At 39.9% G+C, this 15,959-nt stretch overlaps 1 protein-coding gene across 1 annotated transcript; it reads left to right on the forward strand.

Moving 5' to 3' along the window:
• Nucleotides 1-2,894: 2,894 nt before the first annotated feature.
• Nucleotides 2,895-13,680, forward strand: hyal4 (hyaluronidase 4). Its single transcript, XM_073831898.1, has 4 exons — nt 2,895-2,987; nt 7,287-8,278; nt 9,199-9,288; nt 10,968-13,680. Exons 2-4 carry the CDS (start codon nt 7,325-7,327, stop codon nt 11,436-11,438), a joined length of 1,515 nt encoding a protein of 504 aa, XP_073687999.1. The 5' UTR covers nt 2,895-2,987; nt 7,287-7,324; the 3' UTR covers nt 11,439-13,680.
• Nucleotides 13,681-15,959: the final 2,279 nt, after the last annotated feature.

Here is a 15,959-nt window from a genome sequence, read left to right on the forward strand (position 1 = left end):
CCTAGACCCTATCATTATACTAAACGCCTTACATAGCAGATGACTTGGTGACTCTTGGCTGTCAACAAGCCACTCCATTCAGCTAACTTCCTCATGCTCGGATAGCAACACAAAACTGCTAAGATCTAGCAAGTTCTATAATGATTCCAGAGAATAGTCACACTTATTTAAGCAAAACAAGTACCAATTAAGCAACGGTTTAGGTGAGAATTCAGACTTTGTTTGAGAAAGATAATCAGCATCCCCTGTAAACTCTGTTGAAAGCCAGGGATCTTAAGGAACCCCATAAATGTAGCGACAGCTGCACCACAGGACTCACGCACTGTCTTTAAATTAGGGTTGAAGGGAGTGTTTTCGAGAAAAATGTGCTAACAAAGTTTGGGACTATAACTTTCACATGGTAATTTAGCACGGTTTGCCATAGGAATGCAACTAATGCTTCCAGAGATCACACCATGGATATTTGCAGTTAGATTACTGCAGCATATTCCATTTCCAACCAAAACTGGGGTCATGTGTGTATTTAGAGATGGAAAAATGTAAATGTGCGAACATGAATGTATAATTCTCACGGTTAAGATCAGGAACAGCATAATACGGAGTCATTTCACTACAAAACTACGCTGGAAAAAACACCTTAAAGGAGTAGTTCACTTTCAGAACAAAAATGTACAGATAATGTACATAATGTAATGTAATGACCCTTTTCATCCAAGATGTTCATGTCTTTCTTTCTTCAGTCGTAAAGAAATGGTGTTTTTTGAGGAAAACATTTCTGGATTTCTCTCCATATAATGGACTTCTATGGTGCCCCCGAGTTTGAACGTCCAAAATGCAGTTAAAATGCAGCTTCAACAGGCTCTAAATGATCCCAGCCGAGGAAGAAGGGTCCTATCTAGCAAAACGATGGGTTATTTTCTAAAAACATTTACAACTTATATATTTTTTAATCTCAAACGCTTGTCTTGCAGAGCTAGGCAAGACGAGCATTTGAGGTTAAAAAGTATATAAATTGTAAGCCTCGAGCAGACCGCGTTCAAACGAGACGAGATGATGGTGCAAGTGTGGAAAATGCCAGCCATTTCCAGCGGAGCAGGAATCTCAGTGCTGTCACGACTGGACCACATCTGTTCCACTGTTACAAACAATCGGCGAGTAAGGTGATGGGACTGCTTCAAGCATTCACTGTGTTGCAGAGCACGGTGGACGCAGTACGTAAAGTCGGGAACGCGCACTACAAGCCCTAGTGCTGGACGAGTTTCAATGCTTAAAAGGTATGTATAAAATATATTTTTCTAAGAAAATGACCGAACGTTTCGGTAGACAAGACCCTTCTTCGTCGGCTGGGGTTGTTTACAGCCATTTGAAGCTGCATTTAAACGGCATTTTGAAGATTCAAAAATCGGGGCACCATTTAAGTCCATTATATGGAGAAATTTCCAGATATGTTTATCTAAAAAAAATATAATTTCATGACGACTGAAGAAAAAAAGACATAAATATCTTGGATGACAGGGGGGTGAGTAAATTATCTGTAAATTGTTGTTCTGAACGTGAACTACTCCTTTAAGTCACCTAGGGATTCTCAGTGTTGAGTCAAGGAGGGCATGCTCCCTCAACATGGATGAATTCGTGAAACGTTTTGCCAGTTCTCATCAGAACCGCAAAATTATGTTGTTTTAAACATACCTAGGATGTTTGTAACTGATGACTAAAACTGTGTTTTTGTTTTTCTTTTCAAATCCAGGTCTGTTTGATGTCTGCTATGTCTAATTGCAGTATTTTTTGTTTGGTTGTTTTTTCTTTATGCTAATGTTTTTGTAAATGAACTCAGCATAGTTTTTGCAAATAAAACTTTAGAATCCCTTAATTTATTATTTCAACTTTATGACTACAGTGCGTGTCCGTGTGTGGACCCCCTGAAATAGCAGTGGCCACCCCCTGTAAAAAATTGTAGCTCCGCCACTGGGTTTAGGTGTAGTGCAAATGGTACGTTACTTTAAAACGTAACAAAGCATTAGAGTTATAACGCCACTCAACGGACATTTCAAGTTAGAACTGCGGTGATGCGTACAAAACCAACGTTACATAAAACATACCAAATGTAGGTTCAATCTGTTCCAGGGGGAACAACTTGAACACTCTTTAAGCGCCACTCAGTGGACATTTCTGCAGAAATCTGCAGTGATGTACTTCTTGATACATATTTCGCATTCCCACAGGTATGTTTTCCCCATGAGACCAGGTTGGAATTTCCATTTTATTTCCAATCATACTTTTAAGAGTCACAATATCATAAGGTACAATTAATGGTGTTACTAAATTATAAGTGTTTTTTATGATAAACTTTAATTGAGAGGTCTATTTTAGAGTTCCCCACCCCCAGAACTTTTGTTTTTATTTACATCCACTAGTTATATTTCTTGGCAAATGTCTACTTTACAGCCACAAAAGACAGTGACTAAGAGACAAAAACAAGACAATCACAAACCACAAGGGACAGTAACTGGAGTAGGAAAAACGCTCCCAGAGCTTCAACAAGGTCTGGTTGCGCCTGCAGTGTATTAAAATCCCTTGTGAGTGCAGCCAGGTGATTGGAGGATGACGAACCCGGCTAATGCTGAGCGATGTGGATGAGGGTAAGACGCTGTGCACGGTGTCTTAGAGGATCAACTTTGCACACACACTCGTGCAAATGTACTTTCACGTACACACTCAGTCAATGGGATTTAGACTGGAGTCCTCCCTCCCTCCTTCTCTACTCTAATCGCAGTGTTGTGGTTTTCTCGCTGTGGCTCTGTGGTTGTTTTCTCCTCCCTCTCAGGAAACTCTCTGTCTCTCTCTCTCTTCGCTGTGTATATAAGTAAGCAGTGGGTAGGCTTTTCAGCAGACTGAGAAAAAGTATGCTAGAGTACTGTAGATGCAGAGAGGTGTGTGTAGTGTATCATCAGCCGTATGTGACTGAAGCAGCGGCGTAGGATCTACAGGTGAGTGGCCTCTAATTACTGACTCAAAATTTTATATAAATATAAACACACTTCACATGACCCAGTTGACATCAGCACACTCTTAAAACAAAGTGCATGACAAAAGTAGGCACATTCCATCTCCTTATAGCTTTTCTAAAAATGTTGTCTGTGTTGTTCTCAGTTAAGAATAGTCTGTAATTCACTGTTTTCATTCCTGCACTTTGTATCCAGACGTCAGTGAATGTTTTTGAATGACTAGTCGCCTACTTTGAGTTAACATGTTAAGCAATATGACTTTTTTTTAAATCTGGTGTCTTGGAAACATAGCAAAGCTGTCAAAGAGCAATGCTTGCCCTTTTTCGCAAGGAAACTAGAAGAAGTAAAGATGTTTACATGGGGTTTTGAAGATCTTTAAATGGGGATGCACAATGCTGGGGTACCAAATGCGTTATCAGCCAATATTAGATGCTTTTAAATTTATTGGTTTTGATATTGAATGTTTAATCATGATAATTTTCTCTCTTTTTACATTTGCCATCATGTAATGCTTACTTAATGTAAATATTTTAAAACAATAACAGTTTAAAATCACTGTTAAACACAATCTTTAGTAAATCTCAAAGTATGTAAATTTTTCATACTGTACATTCAACACTATCTGAATTAATAAGTTTGTTAGGATAGGACAATATTTGGCCAAAATATTGAGAAAATCGCCTTTGAAGTTGTCCAAATGACGTTCTTAGCAATGCATATTACTAATCAAAAATTAAGTTTTCATATATTTACATATCAATTTACTAAATATCTTTATGGAACATTATCTTTAATATCCTAATTGTTTTTGGCATAAACAAAAATGTTTAATTTTGAACCATACAGTGTGTTTTTGGCTATTGCTACAAATGTACCAGTGCTACTTAAGACTGGTTTTGTGGTCAAGGGTCACATTTTTATTTTACAAGGTGTCTAATTCGTACAACCTAGTCTAGACTCCAGTGACGGGTAGGTTTAGGGCGGGTTGAGGTGTAGGTCATTTGTACAAATGAATATGAATTGGGGAATATGTAAAATATGTATGTTTTAGCAAAAATCGTACAAATTCAGTGAGGTCGTATAAATTAGCCACCTCGTAAAAAATTTACAAATTGCCACGAGATCTGATTGGTGTGTTATGCCTACACTAAAAACACTAAAGATTTTAATGTAGTACAAGTATATTTAATACAAAATAAATGTAGAAATTTAGATATAAATTTAATACAAGTTTTGAACAAAATTAGTATAGAGCCATTCTCGGTTAACTGTCAAAATATCAAAATAAATATCAGCCAGAATTGTAATATTAGTGCATTCTAAATTGTAGATTTATCACTAAGTGTAAACAGGATTTTCATCAGTGCTGTGACTATGTTGAATGGGAAAGTTGTAGGGCAAGACCTCTCCACGAAGGAAATCGAATGAAGGAAAACCTAATTAGCTCATTCCGAATTATATGTGTTCCTTAAAGGCTTTAATTTGAAGTTTACTGTCAGGAAATGTGCCGTGGCACCACTGAGGTCTTTGAACAGTGTCTCTGTAAATATTTTGAAATGAGTTAATCAGAGGGAAGGGTTTACAGATGAGATTACGCACTTCCGGATAAAGAGCCTCTCTTGGGTGACAGCCAGTGATGCTGGAGAAACAGTCTCTAACGTCAACGTTTCCTAGGACCTCTTGTGGTATATGGTAAAAACGTAGTGTCATTAAAGCATTTCATTGTCAACAGTAGTCAAAGCTAGCTTTAGAAGTTGGTATTGTGTCAGCAGTGCCCAAAATAGGATTCTTTGATCTTGAAGAGATCAGTCATTATCCTTATACCTAAGAGAAAACAATCCACTTCAAACAAAAACATGCACTCGGATTAACCTGACTTAGAACATTGTTTGGGTTTCACTGTGATTAAGATTCTCTTTTTAAGGTTTTGTTTACCATTCAGGCATCAAACGCAGCAAATAAATAACCAAATCAGACCTCTTATCTGTGATCTGAGTGTGTAATCTTTGAATTCCAGGACTTTGAGAAAAGCTCAAATGGAAAATATCTGAACGCTAACGATGTCAAAGAATGTCATCTTATTTCATTTGCGGCAAACAACCGATTAAATGGGAACATTTGCATCACGTCGTCCTTGGAGCCACAGATATTAAACCACACATCTTCTGCGGAGCCCTGAGGTTCCTTTATGGCGATTCAAGAAACCTCTCTGTCTCCTGTTGTAAATCTAGCTCAGTCATATTTATGTTTCCAATTTGGATCAAATTCACATTTGGATGGGGCTGAATGAATCGCATCGATATTCAGCATCAGGTCGACTCCATGCCTTTTGTGGTTTCTCTGAAGCCGTCGCCTAAAAGGTTTCTGTAAAAACCACTCTCACTGAGCCACATGTATCTTAATTATTGCCAGAGAGGGCTGAGGGTTTGAGGAAGCTCAAAGATAGATTTATTTATCTCACATACAGGCACAATCGCTTGAATTCAAAGTGTTTTCACTGACAGCTAACCCTAAAGCTTCATGGAAAGTTTTATTCATTCCCCCCACTTGAATTCTCTCGCATACTTAGGCATAATCACATGTGGGATCCTTCCTCTTCTCAATTTTTAAATACTTTTGTCACAAGCCAGGGTATTATAAATAAAGCCTTTTATACATTATCAGTGTGTGAAGGTCTTCCACGCACAAATCATCTGTGAAGCTCGCTGCAAAGCAGAGGTCTTATTATGCAGGAAGTGGTTTAATTCTTCCCCCTCATGGCACGGGCCCGGCGCCAGTCCTAGGGGAAAAAGGAGCTATGGCGCTCTCAGCCAGGCTCTTTCCACTCAATAACACAACCACCACGGGGCTCCACAATTTGCCTTCATCCGCAACATTCCATGCCATACCTCATTTTTCAACCTCTGATTTAGCACATGACTGGCATTAATAACCTCCCAATACATGTGTTACTACCATGGTTACTAGTGATTGGTTCCATGCCTTATTTTGAGACAAATCAGAGACTTTTGATTGTCTGGTACTAAAGAACATCCTGTAACACTTGCAACAAACTTGGAGGCTTTTACTTAAACCACAATTTTCAATGTAATGTTTAAAGTCAGATGAGAGGTCTACGATATTGTATTTTGCATACAGTAGTCCTAAAAGTTTCTGGACACTTGAGAGTATCTGACTATTCATACCCTGTACCTTTGTCTTTGCTTTTAATGCTCCAGCATGCAGATAGGGCATCTGGCGAGGGCAGCTATGATTATGGCTATGCGGGCGCCACACTGGTGAGAGTATGTGGCTGGATTTGGCCATTACTCTTGTGGTTGACTGATGACTGCAACCCTCAAAGTAATGTTTGACTCATAATCAAACCAAGCTGAAGCACAAAATGTTATGTTTATGCTTGACCTCTCTCTACTTTGCACACTTGGCTTAAGAATTTGGACAAAGGGCCTCACGTCCATCTTGAAGATAAACACCTTAGCCATTGTAGACATTATCCACTGTGTCAGTAGCAAAAATGCTTGTATTTCTTGACTGTCTGTACTGTCTATGTTCATTTAGAAGCAAAGTTTTCAAAATTAGTGGGGCTTAAGTACTCTAAAGTGCCCTTACGATTTTAAACACACCACTGATTTAAGCCATCATTTAACTTAAGAATTATCAGTTGCTAAATAGAGTGTTTTCATGACGCGTCATCAATTGGCCATATTGGCAGCACTGAACGCAAACAATGCCACCGAATGGAACTCGCAGATTTGGCTGATTATTGCTGCTGAAAATGGTCAATTATAGTCATGTTTTGGGCTGTAATAATCGGTCGGACCAGGAAAAACATTTGGAGTACTATAGACTGCTAAAATCTATAACAAATCCAGAAAAAAAATGCAAAAACTGTCTGAGGAACAAAGGGCATTTGTTGTTGGCCAAACTGAACAAGGAATTCCAGGGCAAGAATCTTGATAACATTCGTGTTTTTCTTATCATTTCCAGTCAGGCAGGTAAAAATATTAGGCTAATATCTTAATTAATAGTGAGTGAGTGAGTAAAGTGATGAGTGGCCAAGTGTGGTGACCCATACTCAGAATTTGTGCTCTGCATTTAATCCATCCAATGTAACTGGCCAAACCATGACGTAAGTGCAAACCCTCTATAGGTATTATTGGTTAACAACGCAAACCCAAGTCACATTGGATAAATCAAACTAAATGTGAATGTACCAGTTATTATGCAAACATTGTATAACTGTGTGCTACTTACCTCATTGCTTTTTTTTGTCCCTCACAGGATGATTGACAGTTGCCTGTGCTGAGTCACGTAGCAGAATGCCTGGTGTGCCCTGCGGGGCCTTGCAACACCACACTGTGCCCGTAGCCTGTGCCATCATCTGTTCCTGGCTGTTGATCCTGGTCCATTCTGCCTTTTGCCAGAAACCTGCAAAGCTGCCTCTGGTGGGCCGCAAGCCTTTCCTGGCAGCCTGGAATGCTCCACTGGATATGTGTACGTTGAAGTACAATATCAACGTCAGCCTTGATCTTTTCCATATCAGCGGCAGTCCACGAGCCGTCCACACGGGCCAGAATGTCACCATCTTCTATGCCAACCGTCTGGGTTACTACCCTTTCTACAACGAGCAAGAGGTTCCCATCAACGGAGGCCTACCTCAGAACAGCAGTCTTGAAGCACATCTTCACAAAGCCCGAAAAGACATAGCGCACTTCATCCCGTCGGAAGACTTCCGTGGCCTGGCTGTGATCGACTGGGAGTTCTGGCGACCCCAGTGGGATCGTAACTGGCACAAGAAAGACATTTACCGACAGCGTTCACGTGAGCTGATTGCACAGGCTTACCTTAATGTGACCGACGAACAGGTGGTAGAGCTGGCACGCTTGCGCTTCGAGAAGAGTGCCAAGGAGTTCATGCAGGGCACACTGAAGCTCGGTACACAAACTCGTCCACACGGACTCTGGGGTTTTTATCTTTACCCTGACTGTCACAATTATAATGTACATGCACACGACTACAATGGCACATGCCCTCTACAGGAGAGCCAACGTAATGACGAGCTGTTTTGGATGTGGAACAGCAGCACTGCCCTCTTCCCAGCCCTCGCTATACGCAAAGGCCACATGGACAGCATTCGCAACCTACACTTCTCACAGAACAGGGTACTAGAGTCACTGCGACTGGCCTCCCTTACCTCAATGCCCTATGAGCTGCCTACATATGTATACACACGCTTGGGGTATAGAGACGAGGCCATGGCTTTTCTGACCCAGGTAGGAGCATATATTCAATTAGAAATGTAAATATAGCAATATGTACTTTAGAGAATCATACACAAGTCCTAAATACAATTTAATTATACCAGAGATAGGAAACGTCATTCCTGGAGTGCCGCTGTCCTGCAGAATTTAGCACTAACTCTAATCAAACACACCTGAACAAGCTCATTAAGGTCTTCAGAATTACTAGAGCTACAGGCAGGTGAGGTTTTTTTTTTCAGGGTTGGAGCTATGCAGGACATCGGCACTTTGAATCTGTTTGAATCTTTCAATTTGTTGAATGTTTAAAAATAAATGGTATAATAACATTTATATAATTTTCTAACATTTCTGGACAAATCCTGACATTTTTCATTTGCCAACGTCCTGCAGAGTTTAGCTCCAACCTGCTCCAACACACTTTCCTAGAAGTTTCTAGTGCACCTGTAGATCTTGATTAGGTGGTTCAGGTGCGTTTAATTGGGGTTGGAGCTAAACACTGTAGGACAATGGTCCTCCAGGAAAAAGTTTGGACACCCCTGCTCTATACACCAGTGGTTCCCAACCATGTTCCTGGAGCCCACCTCCAAAACTGCACATTTTGCATCTCTCCTTTGTCTGACACACCGATTTCCGGTCTTGGAGTCTCTACTAATGAGCTGATGATCTGAATCAGGTGTGTTTGATTAAGGAGTCATGGAACCATGCAGCATTGGAGGGGGCTCCAGGAATGTGGTTGGTAACCCCTGCTATACACACAAACTGCGAGTCTAAAATCAAGAGCTCCCTCTTGTGGTCCAATAGAACAAAGACATGTAATAATAAGAATTTCAGTTGAACTGTTTGTTTTAAGAAACTTTGGCAGTAAACTTACATTGCAAAATGTTGTTATACACGTATATACATTAATTTCTTCATTCATTTTCATTTCACAGAAAGACTTGATACATACAATAGGAGAAAGTGCTGCTTTGGGAGCTGCAGGATTTGTCATTTGGGGGGACCTTAACCTCACTTCTTCAAGGGTGAGATTTTTAACACCGTTTGATATACATGCAATATCTTGAAAAGTCTGTTCACAGGTACCTTCTTCCAAATAAGACTTGTCTCATTAGACAAGACTGCGGTGTTAATCAGTTACAAATCTGCTTCAAATTCCTATACAATGTATTCCTATTTCAAGCTTTTTAAGGCAGAGGTCCTCAACCCTGCTCCAGGAGACCCACTGTCCTGCAGAGTTTAGTTTCAAATCTAATCAAACACACCTAAACAAGAAAATTAAGGTGTTCATGATGACTTAAAAAGAGAGGTGTGTTGGAATAATAATAAATATAAAGCTAATTTTGAACGGTGATCCATTGTGAAGCAGTGGTTCTAAGGCTAAGTCTACATTAATCCTGAGACTTTTGACAATCTCTGTCCACACTAGTATTTTCAAGTGTTTCCCAAATGTTTCTATTCCACACTGAAATGTTGAAAAACTTTTACTCTGATTTATTGTGCATGTGTAAAATCTTGTGCGTGAAAACTTATGTCTGTATCATCTCAGTGAGCTTTTATGAGGTTTTACACATTTGCAGTAAGGCGAATTTAACGTTTTCAGATGTTTCAGTGTGAATGAGAAACTTTTTCATAAAGCTAGTGTCGACAAAGAGTGTTTTAAAAAGAAAACTCAGTTTTTTTAAATACATCTGGATTAATGTAGACGTAACCACAGTTTGCCTTGACAAAAACACCATAGTTTGGACAGAGGGAAAAAGATGTGTTTTCAAACTAAAACAAATTTGAATGGACAAGGCCTGAACCTTTTGACTTGAAAGCCCCCTAAACTAGGGTGACTATACGTCCTCTTTTTCTGGGATTTGGCTTTTGCTTTCTACAGTCGCCATTGATTGTGTGCGTTTTTGTATTAAAGCCTTGCGCGGGGTTGTTTTCTTGATCCCGCTCCTGCAAACATTCTAATATTGAATATAATTTTCGCACATCAGGGAGTCGCTATCAATATGCAGAGTATTTAAATCGCTTCGGAAGCAGCTCGTGTTGGATGTAGGGTTGCCAATTGCACATTTTTTCCACAGCATTGGGCTGATTTTAAACTGTTGTGAAATGTAAACAGTTTGAAATATTACATGAATATCATTTGACTGAAATGCTTGTATCGAAACATTTTGTATTCTACCTGTGATAAAACTGGTATATAAGGTTTATTAAAGATGGCCACTGTGGGAGGAAGCCTTTTAACTGTGTTTATGATCAATCTGCATAACGGTGACTGTAAAATATGTAGTTTAGGTATGGAAATTACATATTTTGAGTTTTGACATGGGATATGGTCATCCCCCCACCATATGGTTTGTAATGGTATTTGTAGTGGAAACCATTAGAATTTCTGTGATGGTTTATATATATTTTTTTCAGCAGGAACATTAATCACAATTCATTTTGAGATACTAGAAGTTATAGAAGTAATAAAACCACACTGGTTTTAAGTAGACCACTATATTTTGAGGTCCATGTCATCAAAAATCCTTTTCCAGATATTTTCTGTAGCAGCAACACATGCAAAAGGTCACCATATACAATGATTGCAATATTTTGTGACATTTACATTGATTCAATACAGAATGCATTAATAAACTTGCCAGTAAAGATTGCACTTTAAAGCCACAGTTTTAACTTACTGTAACTTCCTATGTCCCCTCAGCACAACTGTTCCAAAGTGAAGGCATTTCTGAACCACCGTCTGGGTCAGTACATCACTAATGTAACCCGGGCGGCAGAAATCTGTAGCGACTTACTGTGTCAGTCCAACGGGCGCTGTGTCCGTAGAGACCCACAGGCACCACACTACCTGCACCTGAGCCGCGGCAGCTATCGGATCCTGTCCAATCGGAACGGCACCTTCAGCGTGACTGGAAAGCAATCCAAGAATGAGCACAAGATGCTGGCCAACAAGTTCCGCTGTCACTGTTACCAGGGGTATGAGGGAGAGCGCTGTGATATCATAAAGCCGGAGGAGACAGACGAGGACAACATGATCAAAGAGGACGTGGAGGATGAGGAGGAAATGAAGAAACCAATGGTTGACAATAACATAAGGGATAAAGCTGTGCCTGTACAAAACGCCTTCATCCTGACTGTTCTACTCCTCTTGTTGAACTTAAGTTCTATTTAGAGGTGAAGTGTGTAATTTCTGCACCACTAACGCTATGTTCACACTGCAGACAAATATGGCCCAAACCTGAATCCAAATTGTTTTTGCTCACATGTGACTGGAAATCTGATATTGGCCATATTTTAAACAAAAATGTAAACAGATCTTGTGCACAAAGGCTCGCAGTGTGAACATAGCTTCATATCATCAGGTGGAACTGCAAACAGGTTTCCCAAACACTCCCCTGTCTGCCATTGGTTGAAAAAACAGATAACTCCGTCCCAAACTCACATATTTTGTTAAGTCACTGCTGGCACATTCAGATTCATAAACAAAAAAAAAATGTTTTGAAAATGCTGCAGAGCTAATGTTTATACCAGTGGTCAACCAAATTTTTTTGATCTTATCCTGTTTTCACCGAGGAAGGTGTCGGAGCCAAATTGGGAACCGGGTTGCACTTTTCCACTCAAAAACTCCTGGGCCAGTGCCCAGATCCTGGTTCCAAACTGGCCCTGAAACCTTGAAAATGAAACTGTCTACATTCCAAGCTCTGTCAAAATAAATGTCCTTCAGACAGACACTTGTCGACCAACCAGAAAAACCTATCCGTTGATGCAAACAACTAAAAATGCCAAATATCAGCCTTAGCAATAATAGTTGACCGGGAATCAACCAACAAAAAGCTTAAATAAAGTTGTATTTTCTATTATCTCAGATTAGGAAAGCAACACACTTCACCTTTAATGAAAAGTGGCTAAAGAGCCACTTTGATGGCACATCATGACTCAGTCAGGTTTTAATATTTGTGATTTTGCATTACTGAAAAATGACAATTGTTACAATGGTGCTGTACGCTAATGTAGATGAGATGCAAGGCTTGTTTGCACAAACTTTAGTCTAAATAGATTCTAATGACTGATCTGGATGAATGCTCGATGATTGTTAACTTGTCAATGTTTTCTGACAGGGAAGGTTAAATCTATGCAGTCTGTTTTTACGAAGCACTGACACCAAGATGCTTCCCGTGATGTATATTAGCAAGCATTTTTGCTACAACAGTGCTTGCTATCAGAGCACTTCAAAGTCAGGGAGCGCTGGGTATTCAAAACTTTGATCCCCATATTATATACACATGTCATGCTTTATAATCTAAGATGGCCAAATTTTATATTTTTCAGAATGGCTACATACCAAATAGCTTAATTTAAAATAATTATAGACTATATTGATTCGTCATTATTTGAAGTGACTTGTGCTAGTGGGTCAAAATAATCCTTAGCCTAAAAATCATAATAAAATATTATGTGCCTAAGTTTATAATATTCTTAAAAAGGGAAAACAGACAGAATATACAAAATCATGTTCAGATGTTATTGAAATGCCAACATTACACGTTTGTCATTATGCCATTATATGAAACAATTAATCATTGTATCTTTCATCATATTTTGTATTTTGGCTTTTATCAATATTGCACACTAGAATAAATCATTGTACACATCATATTAATGATGCGAAAACTCAGTGGACACAACCAGAGTTGAAGCTAGTTGATTTTCAATGAAGTACAAAATATCTCATTTAATTGTTTTTGTCCCCCAAATTCCTGAAATGTGTGTGTGTTTAACCAAAGATTATGAACATGTATGTTTACACATGTAAGTCTGCATTTGCTAAACTACAGAATGCTGTTGCGTGAAAACTCATTATGATTGTATGTTAAACCGTGTCTTTTTTTGTTTTTGTTTAAATGAAGTCCGAATGATTGATACTAAAAACAAAGAAAGGTAATATACCTCAACATCGTTCAGTACTTTGAATGCTTTTATTTGTCAGAATCTGCAATTTGTTAGAAACTGTAATAGAGGTCTACAGATTGTCTTACATGTCAAGTTTCAGGTTGAAGGATAATCAGATCATGTTTTATCACCATTTTCTGACCCATTTTGACTCGGTGTGTACATTTTAAATGTTACATTCTTAAATACTGCCTATTGTAGCATGTAGACAGTAGTTTGTCCAATAACGAAGGCTTTGATAATAGTGTACAGTGTCTTCTTTTACCTCAGTGCTAAAGATCTCCAAATATATTTCCACAGAGTTATTTTTTATTCATCTCAAAATCAGTCATTTATGAAATGTGTAATTCATTACTTGATTTTTGTTTTTACATTAAGCAATACCATTAATCAAATACTCAATGAAGACAAATGTTGCTTGACTCTTGATGCACTGCAAATAAAGGATTGTAATCTGGTCTTGATTTTCATTGTCAGCATTTTCTTGGAATGCATAGCAGAAAAAATTATGCAAATCCTTCGTATTTACCCAGATTTCTTCAAACAATTTTGACTTGGTTGACAATTTCTTCAACTAAGTCAACTGTACATCAATAGGGTTGGGAATCGAAAATCGATTCCGATTCTGGAATCGGATACTTAAGATAAAGAATCGGATACTTGTTATAAAATTAAAATTTCGATTCCTATAGTCCTATAGTCTCCCCTCTCCCAACACTCTGTCTGGTTGCATTGTTTTCAGTTTGTGCTCTGGAGTCTTGTCATGTCGTGTTGTGCCGTGTTGGCCTTTTGTTTTTGTTTGTTTCATTAAAATAACACCTTTCCTGCATTTGGACCCTGACCTCATCTCTTCATCGTGACAGAATCCAACCAGCAAGTATGGGTCCAGCGGGGAGGTTATTTTTCGAGGCGGCAGTGCCCGCTCTCGGAGCGGTGGCTGCGCAGGAGCGCGTCCGCTTTATGGCAGCGGCAGAGGCGCTCCTTCGCGAGATGGCGGCAGCTCCGGTGCCCGCTCACGTTCCTCTCAAGGCGGCGGTGCCCGCTCACGTTCCTCCCAAGGCAGCGGTGCCTGCTCACGCTCTTTCCAAGGCGGCGGTGCCTGTTCACGAGCCTCCCGGGGTGGCGGTGCCCGCTCACGTTCCTCTCCAGGTGGCGGTGCCCGCTCACGTTCCTCCCAAGGCGGCAGCGCCCGATCTCGGAGCGGTGGCGCTGCGCTGGAGCGCGTCCGCTTTATTCCTGAGTCTGAGTCCGGTCAAGCAGCACTTCCTGAGTCTGAGACCGGCCAAGCAGCATTTCCTGAGTCCGGTCAAGCTGCACTTCCTGGGTTCGGTCAAGCAGCACTTCCTGAGTCTGAGACCGGCCAAGCAGCATTTCCTGAGTCCGGTCAAGCTGCACTTCCTGGGTTCGGTCAAGCAGCACTTCCGTTTCACGGGCCTGGCCCACCATCCCTCCCCGTTCCACCTCCCTCCAGACTTTTTTGGAACGGCTGGAAGCCATTCCTTAGGGGAGGGGTCCTGTCATGACTCTGAGCTGCGGGTTTTCCCTCCTCCACTTGAGGTCGCTGTCTCCCTTCCTCCCGCACTCCACTCCTCTAATTGTACACACCTGTCTTGTTACACACACCGTCACACTCGTTACACCCACAGCTGCTCCCCATTATCACAGACTATATAGTCTCCCCTCTCCCTACACTCTGTCTGGTTGGATTGTATTTGAGTTCTGTCTTGCTTCATGTCTTGTCGTGTTGTGCCGTGTTGGCCTTTTGTTTAATTAGAATTACCTTTCCTGCATTTGGACCCTGACCTCATCTCTTCATCGTGACATGTTTATTTGAGCACTTCCAGCTTACAAAGCGCTAAAATAAATCAAATAAATAATACATTTAAATAAGAAAGTAGCCTAAATAAGACTGTTAAATCGGCTATTAAACAAACTTACGTTGCAAAAATTCCTAAAACCTTGCCCGGACCTATTCCGACATCTCATAAGAATTACTGGCCCAAGCCCGAGTCTTTTTCCCTTTCACTTCCCTATTACTGCGGTTTTTAATAGCAAAGTGATTACATTTATTTTTGTTTATTTAGGTTATAAAGTTAATTTAGAAATATATTTGCACACTTTTTATTTGTTAAATTTAAGTTTTTGTTTTTTAAAGTAACGACCAAGCAGTCAGCGGCAGACAGATCAATTTAGCCCTCTCAAGTCATCACGATTTAAATTAAAATCCATAAAAAAAACTCTTTCATTAGCTATAGGCCTAATCCATAAACATGCATTTAGGCATTAAAGGCGCATTCATGAGCAAATGGTGAGTCAGGATCGTCAACTTCATCTTTGTGCCAAATACTAGTTTATTAATAAATAATTCAAATATCTCCTTACTTTTGCTGGGGCTTTGCGGTCAGCTTTAGCCTACTGCATGCATTTAAACGCGGAGGCGCGGTTGTCATTGCGACAGTCACAGCCCTAGTTTTGCTTCCACCATTCAAGTGGGCCCGACTGTACTTTATAGTGTCTCTCAAATATTGCTCAATCTCCCTCTCTCTTTTTTTTTTTTTTTTGCTGTCTCTGTGTTAGTGGCACAGCAGTCTGATCTTCTTCATTCATATTTAAGAGCGAATGAGAACCGTTTTGCGGGGGATGCAAGGTGTATGAAAAAAAGAGAATATTCAAATCTCAAAATTTAAAATCGAATGACAACCCACCGAACGAATATTCGAATAATCGAATATTCTGGTCCAGC

This window comes from Garra rufa, chromosome 25 (assembly GCF_049309525.1).
Source record: "Garra rufa chromosome 25, GarRuf1.0, whole genome shotgun sequence".
Lineage (NCBI taxonomy): Eukaryota > Metazoa > Chordata > Actinopteri > Cypriniformes > Cyprinidae > Garra > Garra rufa.